Source organism: Platalea leucorodia (assembly GCF_965183815.1).
Source record: "Platalea leucorodia genome assembly, chromosome: 5".
In the NCBI taxonomy this organism is placed as follows: domain Eukaryota; kingdom Metazoa; phylum Chordata; class Aves; order Pelecaniformes; family Threskiornithidae; genus Platalea; species Platalea leucorodia.
In genome coordinates this window covers 100,619,835-100,645,484 of record NC_138827.1, presented here as the reverse complement: position 1 = coordinate 100,645,484, position 25,650 = coordinate 100,619,835, and the positions used below count along the sequence as shown (strand labels likewise).

Sequence of the window (25,650 nt, the reverse complement as noted above, 5' to 3'; positions counted from 1 at the left end):
TTTTTCTGTCCGTCTTGCTGCTATTTGCAGAATCATGCCGTGTTTTCAGTGTGATGCTGCAGTTCAGCATCCGATGAGTCACAGTCCTGGGGCTGCATCTTTCAGATAAGCCACTCGCTATTTGGCATAACTTGCAAGCGACGGGATCACGCGGATGTGATTGTACCACTCCATATCGTTTGGCGTACAGGCAGTGATTAGCATTGAGGAGCAGCCTGGGGTAGCCTTGCAGTATCAGCTACTTTGGTTAAGACTACTTTGTTCTGACAGCATTAAATAGGTCAGCGCTCAAACCTATACCACTAAAAGCCAGTATGGGAAACTGTGCATCGGGCATAGGTATCTATCTCTATTAAATTCCCTTACAGAGCTACCCTGAATCATATCCAGAGGACTTGAATAAATATATAGGTATGAGCCTGTGCACTTTTTGTTCACCGTGTCCCCATGCAGATGATTTCTGCAATCCACCCACGTGCGCGGTGCTGATATGTGTCCTGTCGGTGAGGTGTTCTGCGCCGTGTTCTCATTCACCTTTCGGTACGCAGGAACTGAAGGGGGGAATGACACGGTCAGAGGGGACGGGGGTGACGAACAGTGTCTGCTGCTCTCGATGACAGCAGTAGTGGCTTTGTCTCAGGCTTCAGGCGTGCCAGGATGTGGTGCGCTCCTGTTGCAGCGTATTATGCCAGGTAGGACTAAAATCTTGGAAAGAAGCCCACTCCTACTGCAGTATATTATTTGTATTTATGGTTATGCCTTTTGATTTATTATTTGGAGAGCGTGATTACTTTTCCTTCTTTCTGCTGCTATTAAAGCTTTGTCGTCTGTAAGTTAAAAATGTGATGATCAGCATAAAGCATTTTACGTCTTCAGAGTGTTTAGTGGACAATAAATGATAAGCTGTTCTTCTCTGCCACAAGGTTGGTCTGTCTTTGCAACTCCTGGTCTGTTTGGTTTTGTTTTTTTTTTTTTTTCTTTTCTTTTTTTCATTGCTTTGAACAATGCAGGCTCTGGTATGGAGGACAGGCTGTAATTTTAGGACGAGGGTATTTGACCATATAAATTCAGTCTCCCACTGATAGACTTCCCCTTCAGTTGCCGAACAGAGATGTAGGCTGGAACAGCAGGCTAGGCAGGGGTTCTCCTGCTACCCATTTGGCCTAGGTGTGATGAGTTGGCATGCTTTGCGCTCTCGCTTTTGCTCAGGGAAGAAACATTTTTATGCCTCTGTTGGTGATGTGTTTGGTAGCTGAAGTTTTAATCTTGCCCCCAAGATGGGGAGAGAGGAGTAGTTGGCAGCCCCGGAGCAGCCCGAGGGGTGTCCTTGGCGCAGGCCTAGCCAAGTGCTGTGGCTGCCGAGTTCCCTGGTCTCTGCTACATCCCGAAGGAAGCAGAAGGAAGAGCAGCATGTCGAGCTTCCGAGCGAAGAAAAGCTTGTGCTGCTGCCAGCAGCTGATGCTAGTTTTCAGCCTGTTGGTGTTAGACTTGTTCCAGCTCCGGACCCCAAAGGCGGGTGTCTGTGCGGGCACCCGGCTGCTGGGAGGCACGCTGCCCTGTCCAGCTCACCTGGCTGTGCAGCGTGGCCAGCTGTCCCGCGAAGGAGTTTCCCTGGCCTGTTAAGATCATAGCTGTGTGTTAGCTCATGTTAGGCGAATCCTGTTCCTGACATGGAGGAAACCTGTCCTCCCTAGTGGCAGTACCATGTTTATGGCCAAGTTACGAGGATGTAACAAGAAGAGAGCATATGCTCATCAGTGGTTCATTGCCAGAAGTCTTCTAATGACTATGTATTCACATCAATATTTAAGAATGTGTGAGTTTACACAGAGAGTAAGAATATTGACTCCCATGGTAGATTACATAGAATATGTGTCCCTGTGCTGCAGGGTGTAAATCAACTTAAGGAAAAAAAAATTGAAAGACGTAGTGCTGTAGAATGGCTCTTTTGGAACACGTATAGAGTTACAGATTTTGGAGCTCTATAGAGATAAAAATATATAGATATAATGTCTTCAATTTGTTGCTGGAAATGTGATGACTTAGAAATTATTTGTTACACTGGCTATATAATACAATACAGCATACGTAGTCCAGCGCATTACTCCTTTCCCTTATTTAAAAACAGAAAGAATGTCTCTCAGCAGTGGTCAGACATTGCCGTATATTCCTCCTACTGAGTACAGTACTGGGGCCGGATCCTTCTGCAGCTCTGCGTTATCCTGATCCTTTTGAAGTTCTCTTTTTTTTTTTTTTACGGTAGTGTTTTTGTGTAGTTATTTTTCCTAAGACATGCAAAATACATAGGTTAAAAAGTTCGACTACAATGCGAACTATATGCAGCTCTGTATACTAAACTTTATATATTGACTTTTATAGCAGCTATTATGAGCTGATACATATATATATATATAAATATATATATATTAAAAAAAAAAGTATTCACCTGCAGCCAGTGCAGAGCGTCAGGCTGGGGAGGGTGAAGCGCAGACCTCTCCTGTGCTGGGAGCAGACTAACGACCCAAACACAAATTAGTCAGATGCTGCATTGAACAGAACAGTATTCTGCAAGGCTGGAGTCTGGCTTAAGCAAACGCCATCGTTCACCAGACAGACGTATTAATTTATTAGTAAAAATTCCATTTGCTTGGGGAATGGATCAATAAGGGCCATATATTTCCTCTTCAACATTTGCCTTGAGTGGAAAGTTAGACCTAGACTTAGGATTTTGAGACCTTTGTAGGAGTTTCCTCCTATAGTGAAAGTTTACTTCACCTTTGGTATGAATGGCCAGTCGTACACACCTCCATCGGTGGCGCTCCTTGAAGTCCAGGTTCAAGTCCTACTCTTGCTAGGCTTCTGGGTCAGGTGTGTGTTTGAGGGTTTGGAGAGAGGGGGATTGGTGTTTCAGCTTCATCAGGAGCAAACATTCCCTTTACCTTACCTCAGCTGTTTGGCAGGATTAAACCCGCGTCTTTCAGTTCGCAAACGTAACGATCAGCTGTGTAGGATGCTGGAGTCAGGTCGCTTTACGAAAAGGAGAGAGGAGCCACTGCAGACTTCAGATGTTGCCAGGCGTCCTGAATAATGTCCCAGACAAAAAATCTAACTGTGGCAGTACCTTCTTTCCTCCCTGACAGGCTGTTGCGTTCTGCTGCTGCTTGTATGCGCTGTTTTCATTTCATATCACTGTATCGCTTTTGTGTTGCCCTGTTGAGGGCCTTTTAATAATGCGACTTTTACTACTTTTTTTTCCCCTCTTGAAGCACAGAACAAAGCTTTGTATGAGTGGCACCCACGGCAGGGAGGGAAGTACTTACACAATGGTACTGTATTTACAGGGAGGGGTAATTCTAACCATGCTTTATAATACCTTAATTATATTTGATGTGACCCAGCCCTTGACAATCTTGAATCTAAGGTTGTCAAACAGGATTTAAACATCATAAAGATTTCTGGACAGTGCTCACAACTGAGCTGTATTTCACTGTGTCAGTAGGAAAGTGAGGAGATTCTCTAAGGTGGAGAGAGTGGTTTTTCTTGGGATTTTTGTCTTTGGCTTAGTGCACCTGATCGGTAAAGCCAGGTTGTTTCTCCGCTAAATTCTGCAGATTTTTTGTGCTAGCGACAATATGTAAAACCCACTCAAAGAAATTAAGAAACAAATATTTTAAAAGTATTTTATGAATCTGACTGGGGAGGGGTTTTCTATTTCTCACATATGTTTTCTTAGTGATATGAATTTAATTTCAGGGCTCAGCAGATTCGTACACAAGCAGACCCTCAGACTCTGATGTCTCTTTGGAAGAAGATAGGGAAGCAATCCGCCAAGAAAGAGAACAACAAGCAGCTATACAACTTGAAAGGGCAAAGGTGTGTTCTTTTCAACTTTAATAATGGCTAAGTTATGTGGCGTTTATCGTTTGTCTAGGGTTAAAATTCGCGCTGTTGGTTTATAAAGATGATGCTGTCTTTTGAAACAGTTTGGCAGTTGAGTCAAGTTATCTGCAGACAAGATATTTGGGGGAATATAGTGTAAATATTCTCCTATAAACGGGGATCTTCTCTAGTGAGCTGAGCTCTGCTGGCTTGTGTGAAATTATTAGTCTGAATTTTGATGTATTTGGCAAATGTCCTCTGCTAGGTTTTTGCTAATTTGATACAATTCTTGGTTCAGAAAAGTTTCCACTGTTTGTCATGTGTGTTTCTATTTGTAGTCCAAACCAGTAGCATTTGCTGTTAAGACTAATGTGAGTTACTGTGGAGCTCTGGATGAAGATGTTCCTGTCCCAAGCACTGCCATCTCGTTTGATGCCAAGGACTTCCTACACATTAAAGAGGTAAACCCAAGAAGTAATAAAAGGGAATGTGAAAGGGAATCTTCTTACATGCCAAGGACTACGATTTGAACAGTCGGGGCTGAGCCGTACCAGATTAAAAAGAGAGCCAAGAGCTGAGTGGAGGCAGGAGAGCACAGCACATGTCTGATTATTGATGATGTGGTGGCACTTCAGCCTTTTTAGAGTTGCAGCACCCTGGGGAGGTTATCTGGCACTTTTTTAACGCTTGATGTTACCAACTCGTCGTTGGATTTTCACGTCACAGGAAGGAAATAACATCTTGCTAGATTTTAAATACCCTTCAGGATGGTAGATTCAGATTCTTTTCATCAAATGAAGTTTGTGATAGATCAGAGATTACGGGAATCTCAGAATTCAGAAAGGGAATCTCAAAATCTCAGAAAGGGATTCTATTGATCAGAAAGTGGAGTAGCACCAGGTTACACCAGGTCTTCGTAAAGCACCAGATAGGCTTGTAGGGGAGGAAATAAGACTTAGAATAATACAAAAAGAAAAGAAAATATTGAAGAGGACAGGTACAAAAACAAGGAAAAAGGAATGGGAATAAATGGGCCCTGAGTATGGCTTTGGTAGAGAAAAATACATTTTATTGCATGTTGAGCATATTTTCTGCAATTCTTTATCTGAAGTGAGCCCCCCCAATTTGCATAAACCCCTCTTGGTTTGTAGATTTGTACATAGCCTTGCAGCTTGCAAAAACATTTTTTCATCTCTGCGTTCTGGGTTTATTTTAGGGTGGTCAGTACTCATTTGTCTCCTTCTTTGAACATGTGTCCGTCATCGCTTCAGAGCACGGATCTCCCTTAGACTGAGCACATTTAGGAGGAAAACACCTGCTTCTGCACCTCTAGAGGCAGAGATTGGTGGCACAACAGGGGGGTTTGCTTTAAATTCTTTCTCCCTGAGAAAGGCACAGGAGAGGCAGTTGATTCCCTTGTTCCATTTTCTCAATTTGCTGCAAACAGATGGAAGTTTGATTTGGATTTTTTTGGTTTGTTTCTTTTCTGTGTTTCTTTTTTTAATATTTGTGTGGAACAGTGCTTAGACCCCTGCTGAGGAAGTGGAGCACTGGATCTGAATCTGCCTGTCTCCGCATGTGGAACTGATTGCCCCTCCTCTTCGTGCCCCAGGAACGTGTTCTGTTCTGTCTAGCACCACACCTGAACTCCCTTGATGTACGCCGCTTTCTAAACCTGCTTCCCTTCAGGAACGGGTCCTTTGCTAGCACTCAGAGTTGAATGCAGACAGCTGCATCCTTTACAGTGCTCAGATCACTTTCTCAGCTACCTTTCCTGATGTTTTCCCACCCACACCAGAAACGCACCCTACCTGACATACTGTCTTTCTAGTGCACGTTGTCCCGTGTAACCGTTCAGGTAACTCTGTGCATCACCATTAAAGCAAGTGTTTGATCTTGGCTTTCCTAGGGTGTGACTACCTTTATTGTCAGGCCAGTGATTGAATTTAATGTACTAAGCTCCTATCGTGCTGCCCTGTACGTTTTTCCAGAGAAGTGTCCCGAGTCCATGTCTTGGCATTCTGTGAGTTTTCTTTCAAGATCTAAATGGCCAGGATCGCATTGCCACTAAACTGTAAGCCATCTGGCTTACTGGTATTTGTCAGCTCTGCTAAGGGTTTAGCAAAGTTTCTTTGTTAACGCTGAAACCTTCAGCTTGCCTGAAGCTGTGGCTGTAACTCAGTAGGATTTCAGGAATGGTTCCCCATGCTGGAGTCTAGCTGCGTGGAAAAAGGCTTTGCGGAATTTGTTTTTCAAGGATCTGGCAGGCTTGCTTGGACTAGAACCAGCATGGTTCCAGATTTTAGAATAATGCTAAACTAGGTAAGAAGTAAGGTCGCCCTGCTGACAGGATGAAACATCAGCAGTAACTGATGAGTTGCTATATTGAGAATGTGTCCTGCATGTCTCATCTGTCTCCTACAAGCCTATACATTATGTGCTTACTTGAAAGATGAAGTGGCAACAATTACTGACAATGCAGCAGAAATCATGGGCATGGCAACCAATAGGAATGAACTGTAGTCCTCCCACATGCTGCATGCGAAGAATAACATATGGGAGGTGATGACCTAATGCAAATAGCCCTGCGGTCCTCGCTCGTTACAATTTGTAGTGTTCAGATATTCTCAGCATAACGCTCATTCTGATCTCATGTCTAGAGGCATCGCTCAGAGGTCCACGACCTACTAATGGAAGAAAGATTCCCATGTTCAAGCCGTACATTTAGAACCAAAATAGAATGGGTAATGCTCACGGGACTCAGGTTTTACAGTGGTGTAAATCCATTGCTTGATTTCACTGATTTACAACAGCAGAATGCTAGATCCTGAAGTATTTGTCTATTTTAAAGAATGTCAATAGTTCTGTCGACATAAGCAGAAGCAACGTATTGAAAATTAAGCTTTGCTTACTGAGATTGTCTGAATCAGGGTCGTAACAGCATGAAGAATAGATACTTAAAAAGTTGAACTGATAAAATAATGGAACCTTTTGCATAAATAACAGCTATGTAAAGAGGACAGGTCTTCAAGATGAGGGTTTAAGGATTGCATTTCCCTTAGCTGTATATGTTAATATTTGTCTGTATGTATGGGTTAATAAAAAAGCTAATTTATTTTTCAAAGATGTTGAGTCTCTGTATGTTTCAGAGACTTCAGTTAGGCGCTGTTGTACCTTTGACAACTAGGACGTGGTATTTATGTGCTTCTGCAAGAACTTAAGTGCTTGAGAATATGCAGCCAAGAGAACAGATCATTTTTAAGACAAGGTTTCTGTGCTAACTTTTTCCTCAAGGCACGCAAACAAAATTGGTACACTCGTGCTGGTCTTAATGACTTGAAAGTCGGTGGTGAAAAGTAATGTTTCTTTTGAACACTGAGGTGCCTAATGAAGCATAACAGAGTATAAGGTTTTCAGATATTTTTCTTCAAAAACTCTGCTGGCAGCCAGCTACAACAAATCCTTTTCCACTACAATATCCACTATGATATCGCTTTTCATCTTTCCCTCATTAAAGTTAGGCCAGGCTTTCAATAATGCAGAAAAACTTATGTTACTAAAGGTTAATGATAAAATTAAATTTTATACTTTCAGGTATATAAACTTTCAAGGTTTCTTCCTAAAGGTGAATTTTTCTTCAACTATCATAAATTCAAAAGAGTATGCCTCCAAAGAGTTTAACTACTTCTAGGCAGCGGCACTATAAAAGCCTCATTTGTAGAGAGCTGTCACAACTTTGGTTAGAGCTCTACCATAGCATTAACCAGATACGGGTTTGGTTCGTTGCTGCAGCTGATAAGTTTTCTATGTTGTTTTGGATAGGTTGGTCTGTCTTTATTTCGGTTTCTAGAACGGTGTTTGTAGGGTTTTTCCACCACACAAGGTTTTTGCAAAGGGATAACACGTTAATAACATCTGTACAAGTACCTGGAAAGGAGGAAGGAAAGATGGCGGCAGCGGCGGTGGTGGTGATCTTTGGTATAGACCATTGAATTTTACAGGGAACCAATAACGATGATTTTGATGGTGGTCTGAAGGTGTTATGTTTATGTTTGACTGCTTTCTATGGCTGCTCTGAGGTAGTTTGGTGGCCTTGGTTCACCAGAAATTGGTTCGTCTCATTAAATCACATCAGAGGAAAAGTCACAGCAGGATGTGCTGGGACAGGTAAGAGATACAGATAACACTGCTTTCCAGTCCCTGGCTGCAGAGAAGACATCAGCCTTCCAAATACTGCCTAGCACCTTTTAACTTCACTTAAATTCGCATGGATTGTCCAGCATTCAGACATCAGCGTGAGTCTGGTTTCATTGACCAGTATGGAGTTAAGGATTGTGGATAACAAAATAAGAGAGTTTCGGACATAGAACAGTTTGAACTGAAGCCGATAACCGTTCTGTGTTCCAGAAATATAACAATGACTGGTGGATAGGAAGGCTGGTTAAGGAGGGCTGCGAGATTGGCTTTATTCCAAGCCCGCTTAGACTGGAGAATATCCGCATTCAACAGGAGCAGAAGAGAGGACGTTTCCATGGAGGGTAAGAATGCTGTAACCTTTTAAAATAGTTGAAAATCATTTCTGACACCGGACAATATTTTCAAAGGTCACTTGATTCTTTTTTATTGTGGTGCATTTGGAGGAGTGTTTGATTTGGGATTCCAAATGAAAATACATATTTGCCGAGAATAGACGTGTTAGATATTGACTGTGAGAAACAAGAAAAAAATGTGTATTGACTTTAGGAAAGATCACTAATACAGTATGAGTGGTAATGACAGACATTTCTGAAGGGCTAAAGAGTTTTATGTCCCCATGGGTTTAAGTCAACTTGGTGCTGAAAGGCTGACGGACTTTTTTCCCCAACTGTTATGTTCTTAAGGTTGTGGGGTTTTTCTTTCTTTTTTTCTTTCTCTCCATTTTGGCCAAAACCAGACTTTTCAAACTTTATAAGATGAGCTTTGTCATTCGACTTCCTTTATTCTTCATCTTCCAGCCTGACCATTCTGTGTCTCCACGCTGCTAGAGCTGGAGATGGCAAGTCCCTGGAAAACTACAAACTTGGTCACAGGTCTAGGAAGTAAAACGGATTTCTCATATTCTCAGTTCAGACGCTGAAGTCACTCTTCTGTTGGCTGAATACACAAAATAATTTTCTCTCTTTTTTTTTTTTTTTTAAATTACTTTACTACTAGTGTATTATTCCCACTAATTGAAAACGAAATTTAAATCTTCACACAGATAACAAGAAGAGCAAAACCTTTAGTACTGCAGAGTAAAGAGACGTGAGCCAATTGAATCTGGACCTAATAGAGAGCAGTAAGAGGAGCATAATTTAGCCTGTATGGTACTGTCAGGGAACTGGCATGCTAATATACTTAATCAAGGTCAGGAATCATTTCAAGTATAAACCATCTGGGGAAATGTTTTTAGAATGATTGAACAGCATTAACTGTGCTTTTTCCAAATTGCCTTTATAATTTCCGACATAGCTTCAGAGGAAGTCAGTGTATCTCAATGTACAGAAAGAAGATTATCTGATTCAGAGATGGACACTGACAGAGTATTTAGGATACTGTTTCAGATACAGCATATTAGAAAAATTCTCTGCTTGTGTGAGTGAGCATGACTCCACCGAATCACCAATTCTTGCAAAGATTTTGTCTTACCTATGGAGAATATTAGGAATAAAATCAAGTATGAAACATAGTAAAGGATATCTATTAAGATTTTAAGTAGTCTGCACTAACACTCCTGGATTTGTATGGTAAAATTGAAAGTGATGTATAATGATAAAATAGTTTATTTTGAGCACCTTTGTTAGATATTATCTGTACCTTAAGATTTCTTTAAAAACTGTGACTAGCTGTGATACTAAGGCTCTGTGTGATGCAGAAGAATTCTAGTTTTGTCTGAGTAAGGCAGTGAAAAGTCATCTATTAAAGAGGGTTTCTAGAGTCTAGTGTATGTTTGCAAAGGATTTGCCAAGTCCAGGAGTAAACAGTCGCTGCTCTGGAGAGCGTACGGCAAGAAAGCAAGGACAAAATAGTGATTGGGACTAGTATCCCCTTGCTGGTCAGTCTGTATGCAATGAAAAATCCTCAGTACTGTGCTAAAGGCGTGGATTGTACTGTGGGACTGTCACCTGCAGTAATCAGGGTGCTTAAACAGTCCTCCTCTTTCTGCCCTGAGCTCTCCTTCCCTCCTCCCATCTCCTCCTCAGCTGCTTGTGCAATGAGCTGAATTCGAGAGCTGATTCACCTGAACATCTTCCCCCGCCCCAAACCAGTTTGCTGTTCCAGTCTGCTGCGGGTTTGTGCTGGGTGCATCACGTGGGGAGAGGAGGGCAGGGCACAGGGGCAGAACTGCATGGCTGGAAGCAGGGAGGTACAGGGCATGGAAAAAGGAGCTACTTAAACCAGTGTTACTACGCAACAAAGGCTATTTAAACCACCAGTTATGATCCCAGCCCTCCCGAGAGATGCATCTGGCTAGTTGTATGTATGCTGGTGGAGAGACCCAGCAAGAGAGAGGAGTGCTGGGTGGGGGATCTCGTGCAGAGCTGGTCTACGCGCCGAGTTTAGCAGATGTCGATGGCTAGAGCTGCTGCGTTTCCCTGCCTACGGGCAGATCCCAGAAAAGCTTTTCTCAGTCTGTAGTGGAACCTTCTTTCCCCCCGTAGCCTGTACGCAGCTCTTCCAGATGTGGAGGTCTACTTAATTACAGACCCTTTGGTTTCCCCATGTCCCTGCCTGGTACCCTTCGCCTCTCACTGCAGTGGAAGCTTTCTCACAGCACGGATGTGGGTGAAGACTTTCTCCTTTACCGTGTGATTTCTCATGGGGCAATTTCTCATAGCTGCTGCGTAAAACCTCACACGTTTGCATCTCTGGGCACTCAGTGCTAATGGGGCTCTTTCTGATACCATAGGAAATCGAGTGGAAATTCTTCTTCAAGTCTCGGAGAAATGGTTTCTGGCACATTTCGAGCCACACCCACTTCCACGGGTAAGACAGAATTTTATTTAAGGAAATTCTCGCTATTCCTAATACTTCTATTTTAAAAACCGTATATGAAAAGGCGGGTTTCCCCCCTTTCCTGACTTATTAAGACGTTCTACAGAAAAGTGCTTGCGTGCGGAGGTGGAGAAAGACATCTATTTCTAGGCATGCGGTAGTTGCTAAGGGACTGGGAAAAATCTTGGGAAAAGTGGCAGCTGCCCCCAGAATGAAATGAATGACCGCTTTAAACAGGGCTGACCAAAAGGGAGGTCCACTGAGAGAAATGGAAAGTGCCTTGACAAAGGGATTGTTTGCAACTGTTGTGGTTGTTATACACAGTGTGTGGTTTTTAACCGAGTTCTCATTTGGTCTTTTAGCAAAACAGAAACAAAAAGTGGTAAGTAGTACTTTCATTTTCATTTTATTTTATTTAATTCTAATACATAATTCCCAGGATTTTCATATGGATCTTCGTTGGTTAATGATCTGAAGGCTTGTTTTCTTCTTCTAGACAGAACATGTTCCCCCATATGATGTAGTACCATCAATGAGACCTGTTGTCTTGGTGGGTCCGTCACTGAAAGGCTATGAGGTATGTATTCCAGGGATTTGCAGTTAGTTAGTATTTTCTTATCTATAATCTTCCTTAGTACATTCAGTGTGTGTGGTCCAGTGCAACTGTTCCATGATAATTCAAAGTGATCTTGGCTTAAATAATTGTCAAAAATGTTAAATAAGAACTAAGAGCGTAGTAAGCACTTGGCACCGTTTGGGTGAGGTCCCAGCTGAATTTTATTTTGCCTTGCAACAGTGTCTGTTACTTGTGATGCCTCAGCTGAAGAGCAGGTAACATAAGTACCGTCTGCACTCTCTTTGCAGTTTTACTGCTTTAAACACAGTGCACGTCCATTGTTTTCAGTACAGTTATTCTTGATTAAACCAAGTAAGAAAAAGGGAATTTGTGTCTGCTACAAGAAAAAGTCGGAGCAGTCAAATTAGCTAGCTAGACTTCTGTATACATGTAAAATTTTAGCCAAACTAGCACATGCTTTGAACTTAATTAGCAAGAATTTTGAAGAAGCTTCCCTGTTCTTCTCCTTTTTTCACTTATAAAAACTTTACATCTACCCATGAAACTCAGTGTTGGCAAATGTAGTAGTTGGACTGTTGCAGCGTATTCAGCTTTGCTCTCCAGCACCTGAAGCTGAATATGGGAACCAAGGATCATTATTTCAGCATGTTTTCGTGACGTTTATTTTTTTTTTAAGATTATTAGTATGTTGAAATATATATGTAAAGAAACCCTTAATCCTTCTAAATTATTTGCCTCTGTTCAACGTGGAAGTAGGTATGATAACATGCACAGATAAACAGGACACCCATTTTTCAAGGCTGCTGCAGATTCAAATGAGCATTTAACACGTGCTAAACGAGCATAGGCTTTTAGCAGGGCATTTTAGTGAACTTAACCATCTGTTAAGTGTTTTGCTGAATTAGGAACTAAATGAACATGAACATAAAATCAAAGATACACTTCATTTAGCTTAATTAATGTTGTTAGTACTTTATAGGATATTATTAAACATATTGGAATGGTTCTTTTTGGAAGATTACAACATGGTACCACTATTAGCATAATGTAGTGTTCTGGCATTGGTTTTTTGTAAGAATGATTGAAAGTGTGGTTTAGCAGAGCAGGTACTTCATGTTCTACTCTGCCTTTTAATTTTATGGTGATGTTTCTTGACAGGAGTAAATTTCATTCATTGACGTCCATGGTGCTGTACCACAGATTTATTTGCCTAGGGACTCTCAAGTTTGGAGGGGAGAGAGGCTGTTTGTTAATACATACCTCTACAAATACGCTGTCCTGCGTATTTCTTCTTGTTGAAGAAAATAGTATTAAACGTGACATCTTGAACATATAGAGGTGTATAAATGGTAACACAGATAGAACATTAATTCCAATTACAAATAGCGGTCTACATAACAGAAACGCAGTGATCTTACTTTGCAACCTACATGGGAAAATTCTTTTGAGTATTTTTTTTCTGACTAAATTCTGAAGGAACCATTTTGAAAGATAACCTAGGAGAAATAAACTGCCAGAGGCCTGGGGGCTTTGATGAAGTTCCTGTCTAGACAGGCAGATAATAGATGTCAGCCTGAGTTGTCCTGAAAAGGACGAGGAGCTCATTCAGTAAAGCAGATGAGAGCTGCTGGGGCTGAGCATCTCTCGGATGCTTCACCATGTACAGGAATGGAAGCATCCATTTTTTCTGCTTGTATGCCTCTCTGAGAATAGTTTCTCTCTTCTGTTAGAACAGTCATCCAACACGATAAATCTTGTATCTGAAGTTTTAAGCAAGTTCTAATAGTGTTACTGTAGAAAAAAAACAAATTATCTGTTCAACCCGAACAGTCCCATATGCTTCTGAAATGTTCTGAAGCCTTTTGGGAATGGTATTGCTGCGGAAGGTGGTGAGGTGTGCTCTAATGCTTCAGTGCAAGTCAAGACAAGAGCAGAAAGAGTGACAGCTCTCACATCCTCCGTTCCGCATTTTGGAGAATGAGTCAGAAAACTTGCAAGTATTTATTAAAAAGTGTGCTGCCAAGAGCATGAAAATTAAATGGTTGCTACCTATAAAGGGTATTGATTGTTGGCGGTATCCTTACCTTCTACTTACCTCTTTTCTTACTTTTGACTTCTTTTTCTCCCTGTCAATCCTCCCTGTTCAATCTTCCTCACCTCTGCAAAGGTGACAGACATGATGCAGAAAGCTCTCTTTGACTTCCTGAAGCACAGGTTTGATGGGAGGTGAGAAATACTGTCCTTTTCATGCCTTTTTTTCCCTCATGTGTTACTAACATTTTAGTGATTTTTTTTTTTTTTTTTTTAATCTAAGAAGATTGATGCATGTTCAAAACGGATTTACTGGCTTTGTATCAACACTGAAATGCAGCCAGGTGTGGAGTGGAACACAGCTAATTTATTACTAGAAGTGCATGAATCTGCTATGTCCGTAGTAGGATTTCGTAGGTTTGACAGAATAATCCCACCTCAATATCTTACCAGCCTCAAGTTACAGGAGAAATCTCAATGAAAAGTGACTGGGGCACATGGAAAGTGCCAAAATATCTTTAAAGACAGAGCCCGGCCCCTGGCTGGCTGCTGGCCCTCCTTCCTCCAGAGCTCCCGAGCCTCTGCTCCGCAGCCTGAGCTGACTGCGTGTTGGGTAAATTGAACTGAGTGGATGGCCTTCTTTTTCAAAGAGCTGTCTAGTTCCTTTCATGTCATGGAACAGCTGAGAAAGCATGACTGATTGCCTGTAAAAGTACGGTTTTATTCACAATCCTTTGGGCATATGAAAATTTCTTAACCGTTGGATACAAAAGTGTGTACTGCTGGACCAGCTCAGCCAGCCACGGAAGTGTGCAGACACCAAATACAAGCGCCTCTTGATTTTATTTTGCTCTATTTGACACCAAATATAAGCGCCTCTTGATTTTATTTTGCTCTGTTTGGGCTAGGTTCATTCCAGCACCGTTTGTGAAGTTCCAGGCTCCTTTGCAGCAGCATGTTCTCTAAATAAAACTAATCACACCCTAGCCCTGAAATAAGTACCAGAAACAGCAGATTTCAACAGGGTGCAGTAACGGTGCTTCAGACCAACACCTAAGAAAAAGCAACTCTTAAATATTCTCAGTAGTCAAAAATACTTAAAAAGGCAGCTTGAAGAAGGAAATGCTGAGAACTAAAATATAGAAAAAAGTGTGTCAGAACTTAAAAAATGGTAAGGAGGGTTCATCTTGTTCAGCTGGAACACAGGGAATATTTCCTGAGGAGCTGTGAGAAGGATAATTTGGATTTCTTTGCTAGGAACATAGGCTTGGACCATGGCATCTCTCCACTGGAGCTCGTCAGTAGTTGTAGGTGTCTGCTACATCTTTGGGATGTTCTGCCCTTCCTTCATCCCAGTTTGTCCAGTATATTGTAACTGTGAAAAGGAGCTTATACTGTGCTGGCTAGTGTATAACAGTAAGTCAGGTTTGAAAATACCTAAATCATTGGCACTAGGACAGTGAAAATAATAGCGTCTGTTGTTTAGAAGATGGGAGGTAGGATTTATGGTCAGGGTACCTTTTGGAGTGCAGCGAGGAGATGGTAGTGCTGAACTAACCCAGAAACAGCTTAGACAAAACATTTAGTGATCAGCTTCTGTGCAAAATATCTCATCTCCTCCCCTGTTTTTAATTGCCCAGCTCAAGTGATTTTAGCAGATTCTACCAACGTAGTGATTGATTTAAAACCTGACAGATGAAGCGCTCTACGTGGCAGCCTGCAGTTAAATTTGTCGTTTTTCTGAGCTGTTCGTGCGTCCTGTCAGTGCCTCCTCTTCCCGCTCTGAGCAGCGTGGCTGCTCCGGCGCCCGTTCGCCCGAGGTGTAGGTACAGAACCGCAGCGTATATTCTCTTCCAGCTGTTGGCCCCTACGTCCGTCAGCTTTGCGTCTGCCGATGGTACCTGAGAGTCACTGTTTTCGGGAGGAGACCGTGGCAACGGGCAGTGATAAATCATCTCCAGTTGCCACGGCATGATTGCTATGAATATATCCTTCATGAGGTATATTTTTATACCCTGTCTGAGAATGTACTCAGCAGAGGCCTGATCCACAAAGGTCAGCAGTGCCTAAATACAGAGAAGAAAATGGAAAGCACACTTAGAGGCGCCCGTTTCGGCTGCTTGATCTGGTGGGAGGCAGGACTGCTCCTTGCCTTGCTCTTCTGTCTTTTCCCCCACCGTGCCCTTGGTCTGCACAGAGGGACAAAAGGGAGAGATGCTGCCTGGAGTGAGGTATTTTTTTGGAAATCCTATGGCCATTAGCAATATTGGCCACTAGATCAGGTAGAAGTATGAAATTTCAGCATTGAAAAAGTTAAATGCCACCAGCAAGCTGATACAATTGACTTTAGCTCTGAATAACTTCAGAAAAATGAATTAAATTCCTTTTCAGGCACCTCAGCTGCTTCTTGGTCCTCCTGCCAACTCTTATGGCTTTGCAGTCTTTTCCTTCCCCCTTTTCTTTTTCTTTTCCTCCATCTCTTCTGCAATTTTGTGACAGGTCCACATTACCAAGAAGGAAAATGACTGTCCAAGGAGGAGCTTTTCAAAAGACTTCAGTAAGATGTGAACTAGCAGGACTCCTTCCCTACCTCTTAATACACTTGGCTTCTGTCAGCTCCTTCTTTTGTAACCGCAACATCCTCTTCTGGCTGAAGGAAAGGCCCGAGGGCTGTGTTGTGCCGGCCTGTTGAAAGGAGACTGCTAAAGCTTGGCTGGCACAAGGCATTCAGGGAATGGCTGCTGCAGAGCCTCTAACAGCATCATTTTCTAAATGCATTGTGTTTAATCACTGTTGCATAGACCAAGCCTGACTCTATACACCGTGTAAACAAAACATAGCACAGGCACATGTTTTTCTTAACATCTTTCAGCAACAGTGATGCTCAGAGTTACTTCTTACTCAGGAAGAATGAAATGCGTCTTATATCTGGCACAGCAGGTGAGCGTTTGTGGTCCCTCCTCTGTTACGTGTCTCTGGTTCCAGCAGTCAGAGATCTAGGAGCTCCCTCAGCCAGAGGTGCGATCTGGACCACCGTGTTTTATCATCACCTCTAGACCCACGATCCACAATTTCTCCCGTTTCTTTTTTAAACTCATTTACGCTTTTGATCTCTACTGTATTTTCTGGCAATAAATTTATTTGTGTATTATGTAGAAAAATACTTGCACTTCTTTTTAACCCTCCACCTGATAATTTCAGTTAGAGCTGCACAAGTCTTACGTTCTGTGGAATAGCTGCTAGTCGTTTCCAGCTTGCTTTCTTTTCATTATTCATGGCTCTTTGGCTCATCACAGTCCTCCGAAATGGATTTTACGTGAAGTGATTGTGTGCTCTTTGTTTTATAACCTTTTGTCTCTTGTCAGCTCACTGACAGATCAAGTAAAAAAATTATCCTCCTTAAGTTAAAGAGGAGGCTCCAGCAGTACAGATAGCTGTGGCTCAACTTACTTTTCTCCTCTTGGACCATGAGCCAAGTCATTTAGCCCGTCGGCACAGCTCCCTGTCCGGAAAAGGCGAGTGCGTGTTGGAGGAGCAGTCTCCCAAAGCAAGCAGCTCCGTTCAGTGACTCGCAGGCACTCCGATACGAGTGACACGGTCTGCTCCCATGTCCAGACATGGCCCTTCCTTACCGCTCAGCAACCTCAGGTTTAATCAACCGTTTAGCTGTCTGGGAAGAGAAGTGCTGTTACTGTTAAAACTCTGTTGTTCTGTAAGACCCGCTTAACTTGTGGTATTTATGGTACTGTGTAAATTCTTGTAGGAGATGAGTGAGTTAGGGAGGAGAAAAGTTAACTAATGCATTAAATAGAATAGTCAGGAACTATATGCCAGAGTCTCTAATAGTATAGGGAATAGAAAATACTTTACAGTTATGCAGCGTTTCTCTTTAGTTGTTCTTTAATGATGACATAACAGCTATAAAACATGTCTGAGTGGTATTTTATTGTCTTTGCACTTTGGAATGGAATGTAGCTGTAAATCACGCACAGTGCGCTGAAAATTTGACTGCTGTGTTTTTGTTCTGTCCTGTGTTCTCACTTGTAGGATATCAATAACTAGAGTGACAGCTGACATTTCTCTTGCTAAGAGGTCTGTTCTAAATAATCCGAGCAAGAGGGCAATAATTGAGCGGTCAAATACAAGATCCAGTTTAGGTAAGACATTGACACAGATGTAATTCTGAACATGGTTACGTACTGGAGGAAAGTGACAGGATTTCAGCCTTCAGGATGTCATCAGTTCTGCCATTTCAAATGTGTCTACAGCATTTTAATGTATAATTCTGAATTTCACATACTCAAATGGGAGACAAATTTTTCCTGGCTGAGGAGGGGCAACAGAGCACGGTGTACTGTGTTAGCCTTGCGTTAAGCAATTACCTGGGCTAGAGCAAGCAGTATTACAGCTGCTGTTTGTAAAGGATGAGTGAGGGGCCCACAGTCAGAATATGGGTTCAGTGCTGTCTCCTCCCAAGGTGAGTTGGCCTCACAGCTCCCTCTTCACAGCTCTGTGCTTTTAATTCCACATCACAAGGTGCCAAAGAGCTTTCACCTTGTCCAGCCAGGAAGGAAACGTTGTTCCTGACCCTGGGACTGGTTTTGTATTTAATGTTGAACAGCTACAGCTTAATTTTGCTGTCTAGCCATGAGCTCTGAGTCTTCCCACCCTCTCCTCACAGTGTCATGACTGCTGGGTTACACTGGCCTGATGAATTTTTGTTTCTTTCGCAAGGGTGGAAATTTGTGTGTAGTATGTGCATGCCAATAACCTGGTCTCTGGGACACCTAGGAGGCAGGAGGAGTTGGTTTGTGGTCTTCTCAGGAAGAAAAGGCTCTTAAACCCACTTCTCTGACGTCCTGAGTGACTGTTTGAGCTAGCGGTCTAGGTCGTAGGATGCCTCACTTCTAGTTGGTGTTCTAGTACAGGAGTAGGCACCGCAAAATTAAGTGCTGCAAAGGTGAGTACTAAATCTTCTTGTGCCTGTGAGCATGCGCTGCTCTGTGGAACAGCTCTTGGGCAAATTAAATGCATGTGAGTTGCTGACATACAGCTCTTTCGTGCTTCGGTGGTATAACTTAGAGGCTTCAATTTGTGCTGAGTTTATCTATTTAAAACTCGTCACATGCATGCGAATGATTAAGAAGGGTCAGAACAATGAGTATCGGAAATACAGTTTACATGGAGATAAATCTCTCCTTTTTCTTCAGACAAAAGTGCTTTGGTGTGACCATTGCCATTAGTGTCGTTTTAAATATTACCCTGTCAGTTATTTAACAGAAACAATTTTTTTGTGGTTATAGAATTAGGAGGTCACAGTTCTGCTTTTCATACAGACTCTTCTTTAAGTTAAATCAGAATTACAATCTGAGAACAAAAAAAGTTTTAGGAACTATCCATACATCACTGGCTGTCGAAAAGAAAAAATCTTACGACTCCTAAGCTATTTAGCAGACTTGGAAAATATGCTTAAGTCTATTTTGTGTTAATAGAAACATGCATTTAATTGTACCCAATATTTAAATACACTGATATTATAAAGGAACATAGTACATATGTATTTTCAGGCAACAGAATTGTCTCAAAGGTAATATTTATTTTAAAAATTGCCTTAAGTAATAGGTTATTTTATGGAAATTACATTAATTCACATATGGATTTCATGTACTGAATGTATACATTCTGTGAAAATAAACGGGTGATGATATTGTTGTCTAAGTAATGCTGGGGTTGAATGGCTTTCACCTGTTTTGTTTTCCTTTACTAGCTGAAGTACAGAGTGAAATTGAAAGAATCTTTGAGCTGGCGAGGTCCTTACAACTGGTGGTCCTAGATGCAGACACTATCAATCACCCTGCACAACTTATCAAGACATCTTTAGCACCTATTATTGTCCATGTTAAAGTGTCTTCTCCAAAGGTAACGTATCTCACCCTTAAAATATGTGTGTTCGAGAGGGACCTGGAGGGCAGTGTGGGAGTGAGCAGTGTGGTATCTGCACCTGAAGAAATTAAGAGTGGGATGAAGAGGAAAAAAAGTAAAATTTTTACATCCAGGGCTTGACAAGGGAATGTCTGACGCAATTTCTTTTTTCTGCCCTAAACCTTAACCTAGCCTTAGGCTGAGCCTTAGATGAGGCACCCACCAATTCAGTAGACAAAAAAATTCCTGAGGAGCAAATTCTTTCTGTAGCTCTCAGTTCCCCTTGGCCGTCCCTTCGCAGCCCCCCTGCCCCACCACAGCTGTAGTGCTGGGCTGTCTCTACAAGCCGTAACCTTAGGCCGAGCTTCAGAGAAGACACCCAGCCCTTCGCCCACTTCCCGGGCAGTGAATGATGGTTGTCTGTTGATCACAAACAAAGCCTGTCTGCTGTTCTCTGTGGCTTCCACCTGGGGCGTGTTGATACGCCACCCACGCTGGGTCCACTGGGTCTGGACCAGTGTGGCCAGGCTGCTGGCCAGCTCCTGCCTTGGAGCACGAAGGCGACTGTGGCTCGGGAGCGCAGCGTGGACCCCACCGCGACCACGGCTGTTTGTGCAGGAGGGGGCCTGGAGTCACGACAGAGACTCTGGCTCTCATGGAATGAGCACAGCGGCGGTGGGATGCTGCCCAGCACCTGCTGGAGTCACCACCGTGGCACATCAGAGATGTTTGCAGACAGCCATGCGCCAGTTCTTGGTGCAAGTGATGGGGGAGGTTCTGCTGGACCTGCTGCTGGGGGAGGAAAGGAAGGACTGGACAGAGTTGTGACGGTCCAGGACAGCCTTGGCTGCAGCAACCATGAGATGGTGGAATTGAAGATCCTGAGAGAAGTGGGCAGTACAAATAACAGAATTGCAGACCTGGACTCTAGAACTGGCTTGTTCAGGGACCTGTTCAGCAGGATCCCATAAAAGACCATCTTGGATAACAGACAGCTCAGGAGAGCTGTGTGATCTTCACGGACAGCTTCCTCCAAGCACAAGAATGATCTGTTCCTCCATGGAGCTGGGTGGGAGAGCAGTGTGGATGAACAGGGAACAGCCTGACCTCAAACACCAAAAGGAGGTCCACAGAAGATGGATGTGGGGACAGGCGTCCCAGGAGGAATACATCTTGGGGGGAAGCTAAGAAAGCCAGAGTTCATCTGGAGCTAGAACTAGCAAGAGATCTTAAGGGTAGCAAAAAGGGCTTCTGTGAGAACATGGCAAGCAGAAGGAAAGCTAAGAAAAGCGTGGGCCCACTGCAGTGTGTGGCAGGGACCCAGAGTAGCAGAAGGTTGATCTGGAGACAGCCTAACTAACTGGACATAGGCAAAACCAAGGGACCAGATGGGATTCATCTCAAGGAGCAGGCTCATGCCATCGCAAAGCTGCTCGCTATTACCTTTTAAAGCTCGTAGTGATCTGGGAAGGTTCCTGATAAGTGGGAAAAGGCAGATGTCACATCCATTCTCAAGGAGGGTAAGAAGGAGGATCTGGGCAACTACAGGCCAGTCAGTCTCACCTCAGTCCCTGGGAAGGTTATGGAGCAAATCCTCTGGGAAGCTGTTCCCCAGCCATATGCAGGACAAGAAGGGGATTGGGAGCAGCCAGCAGGGATTTACCAAGGGCAAATCATGCCTGACCAGCCTGGCTGCCTTTTGTCATGAGACTGTGACCCCAGTGGACAGAGGAGGAGCAGTGGCTGTTGTTAGCCTTTACTTTAGCAAGGCTTTGATGTGGTCTCCTTGTAGTATCCTGATGGGCAAATTGGTGAGATATGGTCCGGATAAGTGTGGGCTGTAAGAGAGGTGGAAGATTGGATGGACTGCTGGGCTCAGGGTGCTGGTCAGAGGTACAAAGTCCAGCTGGTTACCAGTGGTGTCACTCAGGGATCTGTAATGGGGCCAGTACAGTTCAACGTTTTTGTTAATGACCTTTGTTGTGGACAATACCTAATACTGGGGCAGGTTAAGGTGCCAGAGGGCAGGGCTGTCATTTAGAGGGACCTTGGCAGGCTGGAGAAACGAGGAACCTCTTGAAGGTCAGCAGATGCAAATACCAAGTCCTGCCCCTGGGCTGGAGCAGCACCCTGCCCCAGGCCAGGCTGGGGCCGACTGGCGGGGGAGCAGCTCTGCAGCCAGGGACCTGGGGGCCTTGGCGGAGAAGAGTTTGGGCAGGAGTGAGCAGTGTGCCCTTGCAGCAGAGAGTCAGCCGCATGTTGGGCTGTACGAGCACAGATGGGTCAGTCCTGGCTCGGAGAGGTGGTGGGATCTCCTTGGAAATGTTCAGAACTCAGCTGGACGAGGACCCGAGCAATCTGACCCAGCTGGCCTTGCTTTGAGCGAGGGGCTGGCACAGAGACCTCTAGAGGCCCTTGTGACTTAAAAAATACTGTGGTGGTCTATGGTTCCATCATTTTCTTTGAAACTTTACAGAGAAGTAATTTAGGATTCCTGACTTTTCCGCCCCTTAAATTCTAGTAATGAACGCAGTGGAAGAAAAAAAAAAAGTAATTTGAACTGTGTGTGTAAAATACCTTCTGTACCCAAAATGCACCTCAGAACAGAGGAAGTTATAGCGTTATTGCTGCACAACATAACATGCTGCTCCTGTTGGGCTGCAGTCAATCCAGCAATCCAGTGTAATTCTGTATATATGTAATTTTTGTGGTCCTCTAGAAGATTACATTTCTCAAAAACAGCCTATTACTTCAAGCAGAATAAAGCAAAATCACCATTCACGCTGCATTTGAAACATTTGCAAGGGATCAAACGTAATGCAGAGGGAAATGTGCATGGCTTTCAGGGAGGTTGTCAGAAAGGTTTGTGCTTATATTCAAGGACAATATTTTGTCCATTTTATTAAACGTAATGGAGAGCTTCTGAACTTGGTAGTCTTCCAATGGGATGTCAGTCTGAGTTTTATGGAGATACGCGATTCTTAAACTCACATTTTCCTCTTTTCTTCTGTCAGGTTTTGCAGCGACTGATTAAATCTAGAGGAAAGTCACAAAGTAAACACTTGAATGTTCAGTTGGTGGCGGCTGATAAACTTGCACAATGCCCACCAGTAAGTACAGAAGAAAGGCTAAAGAACTTGTGATACGTGGAGTTTTAAAGATTTCTGCTGTGTTGGTCCTTGATTGCAGCCGAGTTCATACGTTATTACTTCACTTTATGGCGATTCAGACAGCCCTGCAATTGCAACCCTCGATCAGCTTTTATTGCTAAGAAACAAGCTGTTTGATACTTTCGTCCTGATTGTGTCCTGTGCTGGGTTTATTATGAACTTTGGCAAGGTGACGGGTGAAAAATGACACGTGTGGTAAAACTGATCTACTAGCACATTAGCAAATTACATCATTTGTGGAGCAGTGCTATCTTACGGTCCCGAAGGGCCAAAGTCTCAGACTCCTGGTCTGAGAGGAGGCTGCAGAGGACTTTCTTCAGCCGCGTAGTGAGTCCGCACCCACCGTCTGTACGGTGCGAGTCGTGTGTCCGCACGCGTGTGATCCCCGAGCCTCCTGGCGCTGCAAGCCATTCCAGTTACCTCATGGGAGCACAGTCCCTGCTCACCGACCGTTTTATCAAAGCTACTGATGACTCACCTCGAACAACCCGCTGCTTAAGGAGCAGAGGTCCTGCATAGCTGATTAGGCAGGCAGATGCTGTGCGGAAAAGCTGTAGAGGTGTTCAGACAGGTTAGCTCAAACTTGCTTTCATTTTTGAAAACCACGCCTGGTTTCTGTGACTCAGTGGAAACAAACTTGGACGTGGACTTGCTTTTACAGCGTAATAGTTGTGCCTAACGTTGGTCTGGTAGCGCAGAGAGGGAACGATCAGGCAGTCCAGCCTATGGCTTGCCGCTTGCCCATCTTTCTCATGCCAAAGAACTGTTGAGTAGAAATCAGATTAATTCAGAGAAATTCAGAATAGACACTGGGAGGGTTTCCGTCATCGTACTCTCTGACTTAAAATAGGCAAAGTGCTGACAAAAGAAATGTCTTGGAACAATCTAGGAACAAATCGGGGAGTTGAGATCAGCAAAACGAATGCCCAACCCTAATGGTCAGATAATGCTCCTGGAAGACTTTGCCTTGTGTTATGTAGACCTTAAAGAGATCGCCTCCATTTCAGATGGCTTTTATTCTCAATTCAAAGGAAAGTAACAAAGGTGAAGCAGCTTCTGTTCTGGAGTAATGATCCACAAGGATTTATTTCCTTGGTTTTGTATGCTTCTTAAGATACCAAGCTTCACAGCCTCCTCCTCTTGTCCCCACTGGCCATAAAAAGATGATTCAGGTATTTCTGGGCACTCCTCCTAAATGATAGCGATAGATGTTGCTTTTAAAGTGTTCTTGTTGGTAGGGATTGAGGCTGCGCCACATCTCCTTTAGGCCCGTGCTCTCATGCCCCTCGGATGTCCCAGAGCTGCTGTTGGTGGGAATGGTGGCACTCCATCCAGCGGAAGGGGAGGCCTGGAGAGAGCTTTCTTTCTCTTTCTCTCTCCTCTCCCGCGCCGGCTGACCTTTCAGGTTAGCTCCTGCCGACAGGCAGACCTTGCCTAACTGCTAGCTGGTGCGCGGAGACTGCCAGCCTCGGCTGCACCGGGGCGCCCGCCTTTGCCCGTCTGGAGGAGACCTCGGTGGCCTCGGGTCTGCCCCGTAATTCTGCCTTGGCTTAGCAAGGCAGTGGGGTAATCCCGCATGTACCGGTCGGCTTTCTGAAAAAACTGTTTCAAGCTGACCGACACTGCTAGTGCGTTCAGGTTATGCTTGCTCGGTAGTTTCAGCCAGATACAAAATGAAGAATAACTAACGTGCATCTGTGAAAACTTTGAATTTTGGCAGGTTTTTGTAGTGTTTTGGTGTATGTTCAGGCTAGATTCACACTGAAATGTTAGAAAACGGAGAAAAAAGGTAATAGATTTGACTGAAATTTCTGTCCTCCTTATCCAAAAGTGGAATGGTTTAAGAATGTGTTCAGAATGAGAAATGGGATTCACATTCCTCCTATGCCTGATACAGAGCGAGAATTTAAATAATCCAGAAAAGTGCTGCTGGTGGTGTGTGCACATGGGGGAGCGTATCTCCGTTTCTCCACTTAAATACACTTTGTGCAGTGCCCACTACGCCCCGGACAGCTTGCCGCTCCCCTGCCGGGTCTGGATTTCGCAGCCGCCCTCCTGCTGCCCCTCCTGCCCCATCGGCACCACTTGCAGATGTCCAGCTGGCGGCAGTGGCAGACGGTGACCGCGTAGCCATCCAGCTGGTGGTCTTACTGCAGAGACCTGTAAGCTTCTGGTCACAGTAACTGTAGATCGCTTTGCTCGCTGTCTCACCCTTGTTTTTTGCTTCGAGCAACACTGAAAGATGTTCGAGCCATCTCGAGTTCTTCTGGAGAGCTCAGCTATATTATGTTTCTCACATGTAATTTTCTACTGAATTCTTATCTCTCAAAATGATGACGGAGAATTCCTTCGAGCCGTTCAGGTCCCATTAACTAAAACAAAATTGTACACTTCTCTGTAGTACAAAATAATTTCTATAAAAGCACATACCTTCCTATCTCTTAATAGGTGCAAGCCAAGTTAAATGGAGTTGCACCTGTTTGAATACGGCTTCTGGTATTTACACCGAGCTTACACGAGGAACAATCCGCTGCACATTCTTCACGTTTGAAAGGTGTATTTATTTTTCCACCTGCACAGAGAAGCCTGTGCGTGCTTCACGGCCTTGTCTGCTCTTTATACAGTGGTTCCCTCTTCTTCCACGTAGGTTTGCTCACATCGGTTGAAATGAGGCAAGTAGCTGCGTTGATTGCACTGCGCAGCGTGCAGCAGCAGGATGCGTGTCGTGGCTCGTTTGTTGCGTCGTGGCACTTAGATCGTCCATCCCCAGCATCTGGTAAACTCTGCCTCAACACCAAATCCTGTAATTGGATTTTGTTGCCTGAGGCAACAAAGGGAGACCCCACCTGGATGAGAAAAATATTGCCAAATTACAGAGTATCCCGTTTTCAGGCGTGTAACCCTGCTGGCTCAGAGGCTGCCTTCCACAACAGCCTTCTGCAGAAAACATCCGATCACTTTTGCGGTCTTTGATTTCAACAAAGTTATTGCTGACTTAGAGCACTCAAAGGGAGATGACCGTCTCAGTTAAGTTTAAATTAAAGGACCAGGTTGATC

General features: G+C 43.7%; 1 protein-coding gene across 1 annotated transcript in view; it reads left to right on the top strand.

Moving 5' to 3' along the window:
- The window catches only part of CACNB4 (calcium voltage-gated channel auxiliary subunit beta 4), a 106,177-nt gene that overhangs the window by 72,851 nt on the left and 7,676 nt on the right, over nucleotides 1–25,650 (top strand). Inside the window, exons 3-12 of the mRNA XM_082312919.1 lie at nucleotides 3,754–3,873; nucleotides 4,218–4,340; nucleotides 8,287–8,417; nucleotides 10,808–10,884; nucleotides 11,256–11,275; nucleotides 11,390–11,470; nucleotides 13,638–13,696; nucleotides 17,549–17,658; nucleotides 19,269–19,420; nucleotides 22,438–22,533. Coding sequence (XP_082169045.1) covers nucleotides 3,754–3,873; nucleotides 4,218–4,340; nucleotides 8,287–8,417; nucleotides 10,808–10,884; nucleotides 11,256–11,275; nucleotides 11,390–11,470; nucleotides 13,638–13,696; nucleotides 17,549–17,658; nucleotides 19,269–19,420; nucleotides 22,438–22,533 — 969 coding nt within the window. The remainder of the gene's footprint in view (nucleotides 1–3,753; nucleotides 3,874–4,217; nucleotides 4,341–8,286; nucleotides 8,418–10,807; nucleotides 10,885–11,255; nucleotides 11,276–11,389; nucleotides 11,471–13,637; nucleotides 13,697–17,548; nucleotides 17,659–19,268; nucleotides 19,421–22,437; nucleotides 22,534–25,650) is intronic.